Source organism: Salmo salar, chromosome 16, assembly GCF_965601325.2.
Source record: "Salmo salar chromosome 16, fSalSal1, whole genome shotgun sequence".
NCBI classification, from domain to species: Eukaryota; Metazoa; Chordata; class Actinopteri; order Salmoniformes; family Salmonidae; genus Salmo; species Salmo salar.
Genome location: NC_138306.1, coordinates 47,567,917 through 47,586,916, shown reverse-complemented (window position 1 = coordinate 47,586,916; position 19,000 = coordinate 47,567,917). Strand labels below are relative to the sequence as shown.

Genomic DNA, 19,000 nt, shown 5'->3' with positions numbered 1-19,000 from the left:
TCTATATTAGTCTATACGGCAGATGGTCTATATTAGTCTATACGGCAGATGGTCTTTATTAGTCTATACGGCAGATGGTCTTTATTAGTCTACTGCAGATGGTCTATATTAGTCTACTGCAGATGGTCTATATTAGTCTACTGCAGATGGTCTATATTAGTCTACTGCAGATGGTCTATATTAGTCTACTGCAGACGGTCTCTTATTCTCTACTGTAGGTGATCTATATTAGTCTCTACTGCAGATGGTCTCTATTAGTCTCTCCTGCAGACGGTCTCTATTAGTCTACTGCAGATGGTCTCTATTAGTCTACTGCAGATGGTCACTATTAGTCTATACTGCAGTTCTATTGCTGTTCCTGTTAATTATAGAATTACATATATACCTTATTTATAGAATCATTGTGGTGTCAACAGTCTAAAGCAATGAATGTCATGTGAAAGACAGTGAAGAACTGGAGGAAAAAGGAGACAGCAAGGGAGTGAGATGGGCTGGATGTAGAAACAACAGGTTAATAGGATGAGAGATGCAGTGAGAAGGGTTGGATGTAGAAACAACAGGTTAATAGGATGAGAGATGCAGTGAGAAGGGCTGGATGTAGAAACAACAGGTTAATAGGATGAGAGATGCAGTGAGAAGGGCTGGATGTAGAAACAACAGGTTAATAGGATGAGAGATGCAGTGAGAAGGGCTGGATGTAGAAACAACAGGTTAATAGGATGAGAGATGCAGTGAGAAGGGCTGGATGTAGAAACAACAGGTTAATAGGATGAGAGATGCAGTGAGAAGGGCTGGATGTAGAAACAACAGGTTAATAGGATGAGAGATGCAGTGAGAAGGGCTGGATGTAGAAACAACAGGTTAATAGGATGAGAGATGCAGTGAGAAGGGCTGGATGAAGAAACAACAGGTTAATAGGATGAGAGATGCAGTGAGAAGGGCTGGATGTAGAAACAACAGGTTAATAGGATGAGAGATGCAGTGAGAAGGGCTGGATGTAGAAACAACAGGTTAATAGGATGAGAGATGCAGTGAGAAGGGCTGGATGTAGAAACAACAGGTTAATAGGATGAGAGATGCAGTGAGAAGGGCTGGATGTAGAAACAACAGGTTAATAGGATGAGAGATGCAGTGAGAAGGGCTGGATGTAGAAACAACAGGTTAATAGGATGAGAGATGCAGTGAGAAAGGCTGGATGTAGAAACAACAGGTTAATAGGATGAGAGATGCAGTGAGAAGGGCTGGATGTAGAAACAACAGGTTAATAGGATGAGAGATGGAGTGAGAAGGGCTGGATGTAGAAACAACAGGTTAATAGGATGAGAGATGCAGTGAGAAGGGCTGGATGTAGAAACAACAGGTTAATAGGATGAGAGATGCAGTGAGAAGGGCTGGATGTAGAAACAACAGGTTAATAGGATGAGAGATGCAGTGAGAAGGGCTGGATGTAGAAACAACAGGTTAATAGGATGAGAGATGCAGTGAGAAGGGCTGGATGTAGAAACAACAGGTTAATAGGATGAGAGATGCAGTGAGAAGGGCTGGATGTAGAAACAACAGGTTAATAGGATGAGAGATGCAGTGAGAAGGGCTGGATGTAGAAACAACAGGTTAATAGGATGAGAGATGCAGTGAGAAAGGCTGGATGTAGAAACAACAGGTTAATAGGATGAGAGATGCAGTGAGAAGGGCTGGATGTAGAAACAACAGGTTAATGGGATGAGAGATGGAGTGAGATTACTAGGAGGATGGAGATGGAGGTGAAGAGGTTGATGAGACGCTAGATTAGAGGAGTGTGTGTGTGTGTGTGTGAACTTGTGTGCATGAGCATGTGTGAGTCAATAATGTGTGTTAGTGTGTGTGTGTATGAACGGCTGTTTTAGGAAGCTAGGCTTGGTCAGGGTCGAGGAAACATCTCCCCAGTGTCATGGCAACAAAAATGTGTGCGCGTCAGCTCATCGATCGGCACACTCATAATGGTGATAGAGGGAGAATGATGAAGGGCTGTGTTGACAGGGACCAACCTACAGTCACACACACATATACAGACGCACACACACACACACACACACACACACACACACACACACACACACACCACACACACACACACACACACACACACACACACACACACACACACACACACACACACACACACACACACACACACACACACACACACACACACACACACACACACTGTCTTGTACAGCTAACCTTGTGGGGACACAATTCAGTCCCATTCAAAATCCTATTTTCCCTAACCCCTAACCCTAAACCTAACCCTAACCCTAACTGGTACTCTTAACCTAACCCTAACCTTAACCCTAACCTTAACCCTAACCCTAACCCTAAAACTAACCCTAGCTCCTAATCCTAACCCTAAACCTAATTCTAACCCTCACACTAATTCTAACCTTAACCCTAAACCCCCTAGAAATAGCATTTGACCTTGTGGGGACTAACAAAATGTCCCCAGTTGGTCAAATGTTTGTTTGTTTACTTCTGGTCCCCACACACTGCATCCTCCAGAACCGAATTTCAGAGCCCTTTTCATCTTAGATTGTTGACATAAAATGGCATGAGCATTCTTCGATCTTACGTAATTCTGCAAATCTGAGGACATTTGGAACTGTTTACGTAAAGTCCTTACAATGGGCCCTTCCAGAAAAGTGTCCCCAAATGTACTTGGTCCATTGACAGATAAAGTGCGACTTGGTGCGACAGCCTGTTCGTGTATTGCAGTCTTATCAGTGTTTGGGCTCTTCAGGCTGTGTTAGCCGGTTTGAAGGCTGCGATGGGCCATGGTATTGTTTCTCTAATCTGGGCCCAGCGGTGGTGTGTGCGAGTGGCTCATCCAGCTCTCTCTCTCTCCCTCCCTCTTTCTGTATTATGTGTGTGTTTGTGAGAGAGCGAGAGAGAGAGAGAGAAATTGAGACAACGTTTATGTGTGTGTGTGTGCGCGTTCACATGTGTAGAATCTCTAACAGGAGCCCATGTCCCATGAAATACATGGTGAAATAGCCAGGATTAGATCTCTGCAAATATTGAAATGACATAACAAATGGAAGGGATTGTTCCATACTGATGGAATGGTTCCATACTGTTGGAATGGTTCCATACTGTTGGAATGGTTCCATACTGTTGGGGATGGTTCCATACTGTTGGGGATTGTTCCATACTGATGGAATGGTTCCATACTGACGGAATGGTTCCATACTGATGGAATGGTTCCATACTGAGGGGATGGTTCCATACTGACGGAATGGTTCCATACTGATGGAATGGTTCCATACTGAGGGGATGGTTCCATACTGACGGAATGGTTCCATACTGATGGAATGGTTCCATACTGAGGGGATGGTTCCATACTGTTGGGGATGGTTCCATACTGAGGGGATGGTTCCATACTGTTGGAATGGTTCCATACTGATGGAATGGTTCCATACTGAGGGGATGGTTCCATACTGTTGGGGATGGTTCCATACTGATGGAATGGTTCCATACTGAGGGGATGGTTCCATACTGTTGGAATGGTTCCATACTGTTGGGGATGGTTCCATACTGACGGAATGGTTCCATACTGACGGAATGGTTCCATACTGACGGAATGGTTCCATACTGTTGGGGATGGTTCCATACTGTTGGGGATGGTTCCATACTGACGGAATGGTTCCATACTGACGGAATGGTTCCATACTGACGGAATGGTTCCATACTGACGGAATGGTTCCATACTGACGGGATGGTTCCATACTGTTGGGGATGGTTCCATACTGTTGGGGATGGTTCCATACTGACGGAATGGTTCCATACTGACGGAATGGTTCCATACTGACGGGATGGTTCCATACTGACGGGATGGTTCCATACTGACGGGATGGTTCCATACTGACGGAATGGTTCCATACTGAGGGGATGGTTCCATACTGATGGGATGGTTCCATACTGATGCGATGGTTCCATACTGATGGGATGGTTCCATACTGATGGGATGGTTCCATACTGATGGGATGGTTCCATACTGACGGGATGGTTCCATACTGACGGAATGGTTCCATACTGATGGGATGGTTCCATACTGATGGGATGGTTCCATACTGATGGGATGGTTCCATACTGATGGGATGGTTCCATACTGTTGGGGATGGTTCCATACTGACGGAATGGTTCCATACTGATGGAATGGTTCCTTACTGAGGGGATGGTTCCATACTGTTGGGGATGGTTCCATACTGTTGGGGATGGTTCCATACTGATGGAATGGTTCCATACTGATGGGATGGTTCCATACTGATGGGATGGTTCCATACTGATGGAATGGTTCCATACTGAGGGGATGGTTCCATACTGTTGGGGATGGTTCCATACTGTTGGGGATGGTTCCATACTGTTGGGGATGGTTCCATACTGACGGAATGGTTCCATACTGACGGAATGGTTCCATACTGACGGAATGGTTCCATACTGACGGGATGGTTCCATACTGACGGGATGGTTCCATACTGACGGGATGGTTCCATACTGACGGAATGGTTCCATACTGAGGGGATGGTTCCATACTGATGGGATGGTTCCATACTGATGCGATGGTTCCATACTGATGGGATGGTTCCATACTGATGGGCTGGTTCCATACTGATGGGATGGTTCCATACTGATGGGATGGTTCCATACTGACGGAATGGTTCCATACTGAGGGGATGGTTCCATACTGATGGGATGGTTCCATACTGATGCGATGGTTCCATACTGATGGGATGGTTCCATACTGTTGGGGATGGTTCCATACTGTTGGGGATGGTTCCATACTGACGGAATGGTTCCATACTGACGGAATGGTTCCATACTGACGGAATGGTTCCATACTGACGGGATGGTTCCATACTGACGGGATGGTTCCATACTGACGGGATGGTTCCATACTGACGGAATGGTTCCATACTGAGGGGATGGTTCCATACTGATGGGATGGTTCCATACTGATGCGATGGTTCCATACTGATGGGATGGTTCCATACTGATGGGATGGTTCCATACTGATGGGATGGTTCCATACTGATGGGATGGTTCCATACTGACGGAATGGTTCCATACTGAGGGGATGGTTCCATACTGATGGGATGGTTCCATACTGAGGGGATGGTTCCATACTGTTGGAATGGTTCCATACTGTTGGGGATGGTTCCATACTGACGGAATGGTTCCATACTGACGGAATGGTTCCATACTGATGGAATGGTTCCATACTGTTGGGGATGGTTCCATACTGTTGGGGATGGTTCCATACTGACGGAATGGTTCCATACTGACGGAATGGTTCCATACTGACGGAATGGTTCCATACTGACGGAATGGTTCCATACTGACGGGATGGTTCCATACTGTTGGGGATGGTTCCATACTGTTGGGGATGGTTCCATACTGACGGAATGGTTCCATACTGACGGAATGGTTCCATACTGACGGGATGGTTCCATACTGACGGGATGGTTCCATACTGACGGGATGGTTCCATACTGACGGAATGGTTCCATACTGAGGGGATGGTTCCATACTGATGGGATGGTTCCATACTGATGCGATGGTTCCATACTGATGGGATGGTTCCATACTGATGGGATGGTTCCATACTGATGGGATGGTTCCATACTGACGGGATGGTTCCATACTGACGGAATGGTTCCATACTGATGGGATGGTTCCATACTGATGGGATGGTTCCATACTGATGGGATGGTTCCATACTGATGGGATGGTTCCATACTGACGGGATGGTTCCATACTGACGGAATGGTTCCATACTGATGGGATGGTTCCATACTGAGGGGATGGTTCCATACTGATGGGATGGTTCCATACTGAGGGGATGGTTCCATACTGATGGGATGGTTCCATACTGTTGGGGATGGTTCCATACTGACGGAATGGTTCCATACTGATGGAATGGTTCCTTACTGAGGGGATGGTTCCATACTGTTGGGGATGGTTCCATACTGTTGGGGATGGTTCCATACTGATGGAATGGTTCCATACTGATGGGATGGTTCCATACTGATGGGATGGTTCCATACTGATGGAATGGTTCCATACTGAGGGGATGGTTCCATACTGTTGGGGATGGTTCCATACTGTTGGGGATGGTTCCATACTGTTGGGGATGGTTCCATACTGACGGAATGGTTCCATACTGACGGAATGGTTCCATACTGACGGAATGGTTCCATACTGACGGGATGGTTCCATACTGACGGGATGGTTCCATACTGACGGGATGGTTCCATACTGACGGAATGGTTCCATACTGAGGGGATGGTTCCATACTGATGGGATGGTTCCATACTGATGCGATGGTTCCATACTGATGGGATGGTTCCATACTGATGGGATGGTTCCATACTGACGGAATGGTTCCATACTGAGGGGATGGTTCCATACTGATGGGATGGTTCCATACTGATGCGATGGTTCCATACTGATGGGATGGTTCCATACTGTTGGGGATGGTTCCATACTGTTGGGGATGGTTCCATACTGACGGAATGGTTCCATACTGACGGAATGGTTCCATACTGACGGAATGGTTCCATACTGACGGGATGGTTCCATACTGACGGGATGGTTCCATACTGACGGGATGGTTCCATACTGACGGAATGGTTCCATACTGAGGGGATGGTTCCATACTGATGGGATGGTTCCATACTGATGCGATGGTTCCATACTGATGGGATGGTTCCATACTGATGGGATGGTTCCATACTGATGGGATGGTTCCATACTGATGGGATGGTTCCATACTGACGGAATGGTTCCATACTGAGGGGATGGTTCCATACTGATGGGATGGTTCCATACTGATGCGATGGTTCCATACTGATGGGATGGTTCCATACTGATGCGATGGTTCCATACTGATGGAATGGTTCCATACTGATGGGATGGTTCCATACTGACGGGATGGTTCCATACTCACGGGATGGTTCCATACTGATGGGATGGTAAATTGCTTAGTGCTGGGAGATGGTCTGGTGTGTTCTGTGTGTGTCTCCATACCTGTCTCCTTCATCCACACATATTGCGGTTGTGTAGCAATAACCTTGGCCCGTATTCATAAAGAGTCTCAGTGTAGAAGTGCTGATCTAGGAACAGGTCGATCCTGTCTATTCATTATAATCTAAAAAGCAAAACTGATTCTAGATAAGCACTACTACTCTGTGACGCTTTCTGAATACAGGCTCTGGTGTTACAGTCAAAAAACGATGTTTCAATAGTACTTAGACGAGGAAATTAGATTATCACTACACTCTTAGAAAAAAGGTTTCTGCAGCTGTTCCCTTCGGAGAACCCTTTTTGGTTTCATGTAGAACCCTTTGTAGTTCCAGGTAGAACTCTTTTGGGTTCTATGTAGAGCTCTCTGGAAAGGGTTCTACAGTGAACCAAAAAGGGTTCTACGTGGAACCAGAAGTGTTCTACCTGGAACCAAAGCAGAACCAATTTTGGTATAGCACTTTTTTTTCTAAGTGTGTAACACTGATTTCAAAGGAACTTACGAAGTAATATGACAGCATGCATGAAAGCTAACTAAAAGCAGAGTGATTATCTTGATTTAATCAAGTTATTATGTGGAGGAGGCTTTTTGAAAAGATTGCCAACATCAATTTTTACTTCAATTGGCCAACTATTAGACAGGCATAGTTGTGTGCCAAAAAAAGATGTTACATCACGGTCTGAGCAAGTCATTGCCCACAGCTGGAAAGATGCAGGTGGGCAAAAACAGACATCACTGGTCACTTCCTGTCCGTGCTTCTGACAGGAAGTGGTGGTGCCCCGTGGAGCCTAGGACCCCTGCTGTGGCGGCGCAGCGTCCACCTGCTGCCGTCTGATTATATCTCATTAGACTGACTCCACTAATCCAATCTGCCCTGCTGCTCAAACTAAATTCTGTCTGGTTGACTGGGTGCCCACACTTCCTCTATCAGCGCACATGTCACGCACACACACACACACACACACACACACACTTTCACACTCACCACATATGCTGCTGCTACAGTCTATTATCTGTCCTGTTGTCTGGTCACTTTACCACTACCTATATGTATATAGCTACCTAAATTACCCCGCACATCGAGTCGGTACTGGTACTCCCTGAATACAGTGCCTTCGGAAAGTATTCAGACCCCTTGATTTTTTCCCACATTTTGTTACGTTACAGCCTTATTCTAAAATGTATTAAATGTTTTTTTCCAGCAATCTACATACAATACCCCATAATGACAAAGCAATTATTTACATAAGTATTCAGACCCTTTGCTATGAGACTCAAAATTGAGGTCAGGTGCATCCTGTTTTCATTGATCATCCTTGAGATGTTTCTACAACTTCATTGGAGTCCACCTGTGGTAAATTCTATTGATTTGACATGATTTGGAAAGGCACATACCTGAGCTAAAACCAAGCCATGAGGTCAAAGGAATTATCGGTAGAGCTCTGAGATATGATTGTGTCGAGGCACAGATTGTCACGATCGTCGTAAAGATGGGACCAAGACGCAGCGGGAATGTGTATGCTCATCTTTTGATTTATTAAAGAAACGAAACAAAACACTTGAACAAAAAAAAACAACGACGAGAAACAGTCCTGTGAGGCACACAGCTACACACATACGGAACAACTACCCACAAAAACCCATGAAAAAACACCCCTTCTAAATAGGACCTTCAATTAGAGGCAACGAGAAACAGCTGCCTCCAATTGAAGGTCAAACTAATAAACTAAGCTTAGAAATAGATAAACTAGACACAGACATAGAAATAGACTAACATATAACATTGCCCAACAAACCCCGAAACATATTAAACAAACACCCCCTGCCACGTCCTGACCAAACTACAATAACAAATAACCTCTTTACTGGTCAGGACGTGACACAGATCTGGGGAAGGGTACCAAAAAATGTTTGCTGCATTGAAGGTCCCCAAGAACACAGTGGCCTCAATCTGTCACGTCCTGACCAGTAAAAGGTGTTATTTGTTATTGTAGTTTGGTCAGGACGTGGCAGGGGTGTGTTTGTTTAGTGTGTTTCGGGGTTTTTGGTTTATGTTCTATGTTTTCTATTTCTATGTGGGTTTTCTAGTTTGTCTATTTCTATGTTAGTTTTGGGAACGACCTCCAATTAGAAGCAGCTTGTTGTCGTTGCTTCTAATTGGAGGCCATATTTAAGTGGGTTTATTTTCTCTTGTGTTTGTGGGTGGTTGTTCCATGTATAGTCAGAGTACCTAACAGGACTGTTTTTTGTCGGTCTTTTGTTCAGTGTTCATTTCTTTAATAAATCAAGAAGATGTTTCACATACCCGCTGCAGTTTGGTCCGATCATTACGACGCTTATGACACCATCATTCTTAAATGGAAGAAGTTTGGAACCACCAAGACTCTTCCTAGAGCTGAACAATAGGAGAAAGGTATTGGTCAGGGAGGTGACCAAGAACCCGATGGTCACTCTGACAGAGCTCCAGAGTTCCTCTGTGGAGATGGGAGAACCTTCCAGAAAGACAACAACCTCTGCAGCACTCCACCAATCAAGCCTTTACGGTAGGAAGCCATTCCTCAGTAAAAGGCATATGACAGCCTGCTTGGAGTTTGCCAAAAGGCAAGTAAAGACTCTTAGACCATGAGAAACAAGAATCTCTGGTCTGATCAATCCAAGATATAACTCTTTGGCCTGAATGCCAACCGTCACGTCTGGAGGAAACCTATCACCATGCCTACGGTTAAGCATAGTGGTGGCAGCATCATGCTGTGGGGATGTTTTTCAGCACCAGGGACTGGGAAACTATTCAGGATCGAGGCAAAGATGAACGGAGCAAAGTACAGAGAGATCTTTGGTGAAAATCTGCTCCAGAGTGCTCAGGACCTCAGACTGGGGTGAAGGTTCACCTTCCAACAGGACAACGACCCTAAGTACACAGCCAAGACAACACAGGAATGGCTTCGGGACAAGTCTCTGAATGTCCTTAAGTGGCCCAGCCAGAGCTTGGACTTGAACCTCATCGAACATCTCTGGAGAGACCTGAAAATTGCTGTGCAGCAACGCTCCCCATCCAACCTGACAGAGCTTGAGAGGATCTGCAAAGAAGAATGGGAGAAACTCCCCAAATACAGGTGTGCCAAGCTTGTAGTGTCATACCATCAGAAGACTCAATGCTGTCATCGCTGGCAAAGGTGCTTCAACAAAGTACTGAGTAAAGAGTCTGAACACTGTATCGCCATGTTATTTTTTTACTTTTTATTGTTATTCGTTAGTCACTGTGTATTTACTCCACTGTGTATTTACTCCACTGTGTATTTACTCCACTGTGTATTTACTCCTCATGTCACTATTTCTATTTGTTGGAAAAGGACCTGTAAATAAGCATTTCACTGTTAGTCTACACCTGTTGTCTACAAAGCATGTGACAAATAAAATTTGATTTGGTTTAGTTAAATAGTTTTTGTGTGTCTGTGTGTCTTGGTCTTTGACTGACTATGTGTCTGCATGCTTGGCTGAGCACTTGGTTTTGAGTGTGTGTCAGCTTGCAGTGTGTCAGTCAGAGTGTGTGCCAGTTTGCAGTGTGATCTATGTTAGCCTATGTGGCAGACAGTCTATATACGGCTATGGTGCGTGAATGTGTGTGTCAACAATGGACAGCCAAGATGGTGTGTACACATGTTTCTATGCACAGTATTTCAGCCTATACCTAACTATACACTATAGTTGGCGTCTGTCTGTCTGTCAGTATGATCGAAGAGTTCAATCTGACATCACCTGGATAGGTTGATCCCTTGATTCCTAGGCATATCTCAGCTCCTTATCCCTCTGATTAAAAGTCAGTGCTGTGAAACACACCACTGATAGCAGAGAGACTGACCACTAAATCACTTTTAAAGACCATCTATTTGTTCTAGTATTCTAAGACAGTCCATGATTCTGTAGTACAGGGGTTCCTAACCTTTTATCTCCAGGGCCCCTTTTTTTCACATTAGATTTATTTTACAATTATTATTGCTTATTGAGATTATTAAATACAACACCAGCTTGATTTTGTTTCATTTGAGGGACCTACAAATGTTTGTTTTGAAGCTCATTTTCTGCAATTCTATGTAGTGTTATTCCGCTACCAAATATGTTTTATTACGATAATGTATATTAACCAGTGGCAAATTTAGCTTGTAAATCTTGGTGGGGCAAACTCAAAAAAAAAAGGTTGATGCATGCTAGCAAAGCCACTACACAACACAACACTAAACAATACATTAATTGGACTATAACGGTGACAAACGGTGCCCACAAACTGTTAGAGCCTAGACAAAGCTGTCCCAACACCTTACCACTGTTACAGCTGGCTACCAGCGTAGCCTTGTCTGGCAGCGAAACAGTTCATTCAGCCTAATTTACTGCCTTTTAAAAAAACATAGCTGATATGGGTGACTTGCTTAAACAAATGTGGTTTCTACTGACAATTGAGATGTTCAAACTGTGGCATTAGGGGACCACGAGCGGATAAGAGGCAATCCGTAATTTAGGTTAAGACAATGAGCGAGCTAGGACGGACGTAGTCGATATAACTATTTCTTCAGCACTTTTGAAATGTACAGCGACAGAACATGGGCCGTTCTTACAGTATTCTCCCTGTACACCAAGTCAGAACTGTAGGATAAATAAAGGGTTCATATAAGCGGACATGGAAAGCTCTTACAATATTCGATGATGACATTTCTCTAAAACAGGCTATAGGCTACATGTGCACCACCAAGTCAGAACAATAGTTTAAGTTATGAGGGGAAAAGGGACCAAATTACTAGGGTGAGGCACATGGGCTACTAACAGCTTACTACACAACATACACTTAGTATTACTTTCTTAGCTACAGTATACATATCTCCCTGTCATATTAAATAATTCATGCAGCAGCATACAATACATTTTTGGACTCACCTTGTTGTGCTGTGTTCACTTGAACAGGAAGGTGGCGCAGCGGTCCTTCGTGGGAAAGTTTTGTCATCAAACTTTGTCATCAAAGTCTGGCATTCTCTGGATTTATGGTGCTTTCAAGACAACTAGGAACTTGGAAAAAAAACAAGGTCAAATCATGACGTTGGTGATCTTCACTGTCGGAGCTCTAGAAAGAGGCCTGAGTTCCCGACTTGGAATTCCGAGTTGGATGACCATTCAAAACGTATTTTTTTTTCATAGTTCCCAGTTGTCTTGAACTCACTGAAGTCTGAGATTTCCCAGTTCCGAGTTTCTAGTTGTTTTGAAAGCGACAGAAGTCATGGTGGATTGATTGACAGCATGGCCAATGTTGAATATTTATCCTTTTAAGCTTGGAAAAGAGACCCTTAAACCCACACTTGGACCACACATCTACTCCACTGAATAGCAGGCTAGGGATTGCTTTGCAATGTTTGCACTTAGCCACTGATTCCTTCCAAACCACTCATTGTAGAATTGGCGATTTCCAACTTGTTGTGTAATGTTTATGTCCAATGTCTGTTGAGCACCGATACATTTTATCTATAATTTCTCTTCATTTTTTCTCTTCATATGACAAGGATTTAAAAGGATTTGCCAGCAGATTGTCTACTTGATTCATGATGATGACTGCTAGCTAAGATTTTGGAAGTAGGATGTTGATCAGTCCAATCAAAGCTACTGTAGATATAACGTGATTTGACATAATTTTATCTGTGACCAATGACCTTGAGCCTTCTTGATGGGTACTTCCAATGTAACTCTATGCAGCACCCAAGGGGCTTGAATTTTTGAGCTCTCCCCGTAGATTTTGCAGTGACGTAGTGTCCCCATGAGTGACAGAACACTGAGCCAATCACGGCGCAACTAGAGAACATTACTAGAGAACATTACCAACCCCTACGCTCCGTATTTTCCGCTGGCTGCCCCACCAAAACAGAAAGCATTGAACTAGGCTGAAACACCTGCAATTTGGAGCTGCCTAACTCAAGAAAGCAAAAAAGAGACCATGTTTGTATGCGGCTTTATTATTATTATTATTTTTTTTTACATTGTTTGCAAATTGATATGTGACATGTATTAATGCCAAAGTAACATGCAAAACAGGCATGTTAGCTAAACAGGTGGGGCTCAATGACGGGTCGCCACTGAAATGAAACCTCAATTTATTTATACATTTTCTATTTTACAGAAAGTGATTCGATCAGTTGATAGCGACAGGGTCACACATTATATTACTTATACAATTTATTTGCCTCCTCTACTTTAAAAGGTCATAGGTCAGCTTCTGAATGTCGTAGAGACAAACCAAAGATATTCTGGCATTTTACAGCTTGTTTCTAGCCTACGCGTTGTTTTAGATCGGTATAAACGATTGCAAATAAAATAAGTAAATAAATAAAATCTGATCAAGGAAGGTCCCACGCTGTAAACCACTGCTATAATAGACACTGCATGGCTTCTGAGACGTTGACCTGATGTCTGAAAGTCTACCTTGGTGTGTTTCTCTCTCTCTGTGTGTGTGTGTGTGTGTGTGTGTGTGTGTGTGTGTGTGTGTGTGTGTGTGTGTGTGTGTGTGTGTGTGTGTGTGTGTGTGTGTGTGTGTGTGTGTGTGTGTGTGTGTGTGTGTGTGTGTGAAAGAGAGAGAGTAGATTAGTAGATTTGTTTAAGACTACCAAGAAACACCCTGTTTGACCCTGATTTAGCCCACTGCAGTAAAATATATTAATAACTCCCTTAATAAATCCCTTAATAACTAATAACTATTTGATGAAGAGGTTCTTGTTCACCACCATATTGTGATAGAAATAGAATGTATTGTTTGGACTTGACTTGATGTAGCCCAGGTTACAGTATAGTGGTGGATGAATAATGACAGCATATGGCACAGCTACAGTGAGAGCTCATTTGAATGGTAATTGTCTGAATTTGTCCAGATAATTCCAGTCTGGATACATCTAAGGAACATACAGTAGAGCAAAGTACTTGGTCTGAATCATCTTCAGGGTACACGTGCATGCACTTGCACTTTGAAAGAGTGGAGTGACGTCTGTACAACGTCATCCTGGATGTGAACTATTGTTTTTGTTTTCCAGACATGACCAGCACACTGACGTCTTTTTTCCTCTCTGACCAGTTTGTAAATTTGCAGCCCCATCTTGTGGCAAGGATTTGTACTTCAAGATAACTAATATTTTTTTATTTTTTTTAAATTTTCTTCAATATAACTTATAAGGAAGTGTAGCCAGGAAACAGTAACATGGAGATTTAAATAAAAAAATATGATTATATTATTAGATGATATATGACAGATAGTTTTTCCTAGCCATAGTGCTTCTACATCTTTTCCTAGCCATAGTGCTTCTACATCTTTTCCTAGCCATAGTACTTCGACATCTTTTCCTAGCAATAGTACTTCTACATCTACATTGCTTGCTGTTTGGGGTTTTAGGCTGGGTTTCTTTATAAATAAATTTGATTGATTGATTGATGATATGAAATGATATTGGATTCTTTATTTCTTGCTGTGTTAAACAGGGCTTAGTTTGGTTTGGTCTCGAGACGATGACGCTGTGTATCTGTCCATCTGTCCATCATCATCTCCTCCCACCCTGGGATTTCCTCTCCCGCCCTGGGATTTCCTCTCCCGCCCTGGGGTTTCCTCTCCCGCCCTGAGATTTCCTCTCCCGCCCTGGGGTTTCCTCTCCCGCCCTGGGGTTTCCTCTCCCGCCCTGGGGTTTCCTCTCCCGTCCTGGGGTTTCCTCTCCCGCCCTGGGGTTTCCTATCCCGCCCTGGGGTTTCCTCTCCCGCCCTGGGGTTTCCTCTCCCGCCCTGGGGTTTCCTCTCCCGCCCTGGGGTTTCCTCTCCCGCCATGGGGTTTCCTCTCCCGCCCTGGGGTTTCCTCTCCCACCCTGGGGTGTCCTCTCCCGCCCTGGGGTTTCCTCTCCCGCCCTGGGGTGTCCTCTCCCGCCCTGGGGTTTCCTCTCCCGCCCTGGGGTTTCCTCTCCCACCCTGGGGTGTCCTCTCCCGCCCTGGGGTTTCCTCTCCCGCCCTGGGGTTTCCTCTCCCGCCCTGGGGTTTCCTCTCCCGCCCTGGGGTTTCCTCTCCCGTCCTGAGGTTTCCTCTCCCGCCCTGGGATTTCCTCTCCCGTCCTGAGGTTTCCTCTCCCGCCCTGGGGTTTCCTCTCCCGCCCTGGTGTTTCCTCTCCCGTCCTGAGGTTTCCTCTCCCGCCCTGGGGTTTCCTCTCCTGCCCTGGAGTTTCCTCTCCCGCCCTGGGGTTTCCTCTCCCGCCCTGGGGTTTCCTCTCCTGCCCTGGGGTTGCCTCTCCTGCCCTGGGGTTTCCTCTCCTGCCCTGGGGTTTCCTCTTCCGCCCTGGGGTTTCCTCTCCTGCCCTGGGGTTTCCTCTCCCGCCCTGGGGTTTCCTCTCCTGCCCTGGGGTTTCCTATCCTACCCTCAAAACAATCTTCCGATGTGAGTACAGTACACAGGGGCCGATCTGTCATCGAGTCTTAGCCCCCCCCCTCATTCTCTTATCAAATGAGATGCCATTGAGAATACAAATGTCCTGGCCCAATAAAAACCGAACAAGTAATAAAATGAAATAGTAGTAAGAGAGGAGAACAGCTCCACTGTTACAGAAGGCTACTGTACATTACAATTTAAGAGCAGGCATATTGCAGTATACTAATCATTGACATTGTCTGAGATCATTACACTGCCCATGATCTTCTCTCTTACAGGTTTTATTGCACACTTTGCTGAACGTGAGTTTCACTTTCTTCACTAGAACAGGGTTTTTCAATTCTGGTCCTGGGGACCCAAATTTGTTTTTGCCCTAGCACTCACACACCTGATTCAAATCAAAGGCTTGATGAGGAGATGATTAGTTGAATGAAGTGTGCTAGGGCAAAAAACAAAAATGCGCACCCCAGGACCAGGATAGAGAAACACTGCCATAGAACAATATATTCATGTTTTATGGTATTCAGTTCGTCTGGATCGTCTGGGTCATGTTCTGAATGAAATGGGAAGGTACTATCTGAACATGTACCATTAAAACCCACATTCCCGTTTTCCGTTACAAAACATTTTGCTACATTGTGTCCTACTGAACATGACACAGATTTCTGTTGGTCCAGTGGCCATCTGTGATGATTATGCCACTTCCTGTGCTTTCAGAGTTTGATGGAGATCTGGTCGGATGACAGCTGGAACTGTTGTCATAACCGGAGGAATTCTCGCCACGGTGATACTCTTGTGTATCATAGCAGTGCTCTGTTACTGTAGACTCCAGGTAGGTGTGTGTGTGAGAGAGAGATATTAAGCCTCAGAATTACTACAGTCTCTGTTCACTTATTTACTGTCCCAACATCCCTCTCGCCGTCTCCCTCCCTCTCCCCCTCTGCCTTTCAGTATTACTGCTGTAAGAAGAATGGGTCAGAAGGGGACACCAGCTCCGTCACGCAGCCCCACTTTGCCTGCAACGCATGCAGTGCTCCCGGGATGGACGGGACGGCCGTCACTCCCCTCTCCCTCTCCCCAGAACTCCCTGCCTCCCACGCCACGGGCCCCCCCCGTAACTACTGCCCCACCTGTTCGCCCTACGAATCACCCTTCTATATCCGAACCACCGATGAGATGCACAACGGCGGCGAGCGCATCACCTACATGCCCACGCACTATGAGAACCCAGCGCTGGCTCTCGCCCTGCCCTCCCTGCATGGCTCCCTGCTGAGCACCAGCCAGCATCGCAGCAACCCAGCACCGGACTTCTACACCAACACTCGCGCTATAAGTACAGACGTGTGACCCACTTCCGATGTCCTGTTGGCTCAGTTGGTTGGAGCGTGGTGTTTTCTACTGCAGGGTTGTGAGCTCAATCCCTGCATAGGCCATGCATTGTACACAGAATATTTGTTCATTATTGCTTTGGATAAAAGAGACTGGTAAATGACTATGTTTTTATGAGGGTAGTCTCTGGTAGCCACTGTGTCTCTCTGCTGACAACTAAAGAGAAGAGGATGAAAAAGGAGCATTGAGAGACAACCCGGAGCGTTGACTTTTTGACCTGGTCATGCACTTCCTTGTTCCTTCTCCCTACACTGTGTCAGCTAGCTTCCAGCTGGATTTGAGTACACTCAAACAGTATTGTTTTTAAAACAGAGGTAGCTATCATGTTTGTTGCTGTTTAATTAAAAACTACACTACTGTAATACAGCGGCAGGGAGCATCCCTTAGTGTTCAATAGACCAAGACCTATACGCTGTCTGGCGAGGTAGTGTGTGGGATTCTAATCTTCACTGTTCGAGGGCTATCTATATCGTGGTTTTACCTGGACCTACTCTTGTCATTTCCCTGTATCTGCCAAAAGAGATTCTGTTTGATTCTGAACTACAAATAAAAGCAAATGGCATTTTCAAGTGAAGGTAATCAGAAGAAAATGAACGTAGCAAAAATAGCGAAGAGAGCCTAACTCCTTCAGAGCTTTCTCTATGCAAGTTCTATGCACGCAAAACCCAAATTGGTTGGAGAGAAAAGTTTAACAATGCAGTTGTCCACCTTGTATGTTTTTTTCCCTCCAAATGTTTGTCATATGTAACTGGAACTATTGAAAGACTGTTGTCTATTGTTTTCTGTTATTGAAAGAGGTATGTAGCCTACCATGGCTACTTTTGAGACAATGGAATTTGATCACATCATATAAAAACTAGAATATTACAGTTTAAAGATAGTTTTCAAGTCAGGACAGGGGCATTTTGTAAGTGGGTGATGCAGTATTGCAGTTAGCAATGATTTGTCTGTCTTTGCACCTGTGTCATTGAGTGGACTACCATTCTTTGTGCAGAACACTGAAGCTTCAGTACAGTTCAAATTGTATTTCTCTTTATTGACAATGATGCAAAACGTTGGAAATGTATATATTACCCAAATGCATTGAAAGCATTTCTATTTGTTTGTCTCTTTGATTAACTGGCTGATGACTTTTTGGATTCGGTCATGATGCATTTTGAATTGGGACGTGTAAGTCTGGTATGATTTAGATGTAGTTTGTGCCATTTGGTGTCCGCACTCTTCTGATCATCTAACTGTTGATTCTGTGAACTGTACACATCCATGTATTTACACATTTGAGTGTTTATTTCAACTTATGAAGAACTTGAATACAATATTTATGTAATTGGTAACAAAATACATAATTATTAACCTTGTGATATGGCACTCATTTTTAACCAATTATTAGACAACATTGTTTGCCATGTATGATATTATTTTGCCCTGGTTTATTTGTATGTTTTAGTGTGAAACAGCAAAAAATGACAGACATGTACTGATAGGGGTGATACTAATTTTACTATAGGTTTCTAAAAGCACCCCCCATCAGCTACTTCTGTATAGAGCTGAAAAGCCCTATACCCTATCATACCTGTGACAACAGCAATGCTCATATGGATACAACGATACCAATATAAACATACATTTGTCTATTAAGTCCTTACACTTTTTATTAGATGTTCCAAGTTTTTTGCACCAGTGCAAGTCTTGTACTTGTATTTTTGTCCAACATTAAATAAAGGAATGCATATATTGGAAAAATTGCTGTAAGATATAGATTGAAGCAGGAAGCTGTTATAAAATTATTGTCCATGAAAAAGCAGTTGTGTGTTAGGGCGTTGTTTTTAAAAGGGGTGAAAAGTGTGTGTCTGTTCAAAAGCTTCTATAAATCTGTCAATTTAAATCCAAACAAAGACAAAACATTTCAATTGAGAATATCTACCAAATTACATGCCCCATAAGGATACATTTTCATATTTAATTCCTGTTGGTTTAGGTTATTCATAGAAGAACTAACAGATAAAAAAAAAATACTATGCTAAAACAAAAGGGGGAAATATTAAAAGAGAAACAAACAAACCAAAAATATTTCACATTGTTACCTTTGACAATTAAAGATTTATAACTGCTTGAAATATATTTGTTGTCTAT

The 19,000-nt window shown here is 44.0% G+C and overlaps 1 protein-coding gene across 1 annotated transcript in view; it reads left to right on the top strand.

The window, feature by feature from the left end:
- LOC106574053 (protein FAM163A) overlaps positions 1-18,928 on the top strand; it is a 33,410-nt gene extending 14,482 nt beyond the window's left edge. Inside the window, exons 2-3 of the mRNA XM_014149582.3 lie at positions 16,196-16,310; positions 16,430-18,928. Coding sequence (XP_014005057.1) covers positions 16,218-16,310; positions 16,430-16,825 — 489 coding nt within the window. The 5' untranslated portion in view covers positions 16,196-16,217 and the 3' untranslated portion in view covers positions 16,826-18,928. The remainder of the gene's footprint in view (positions 1-16,195; positions 16,311-16,429) is intronic.
- Positions 18,929-19,000: the final 72 nt, after the last annotated feature.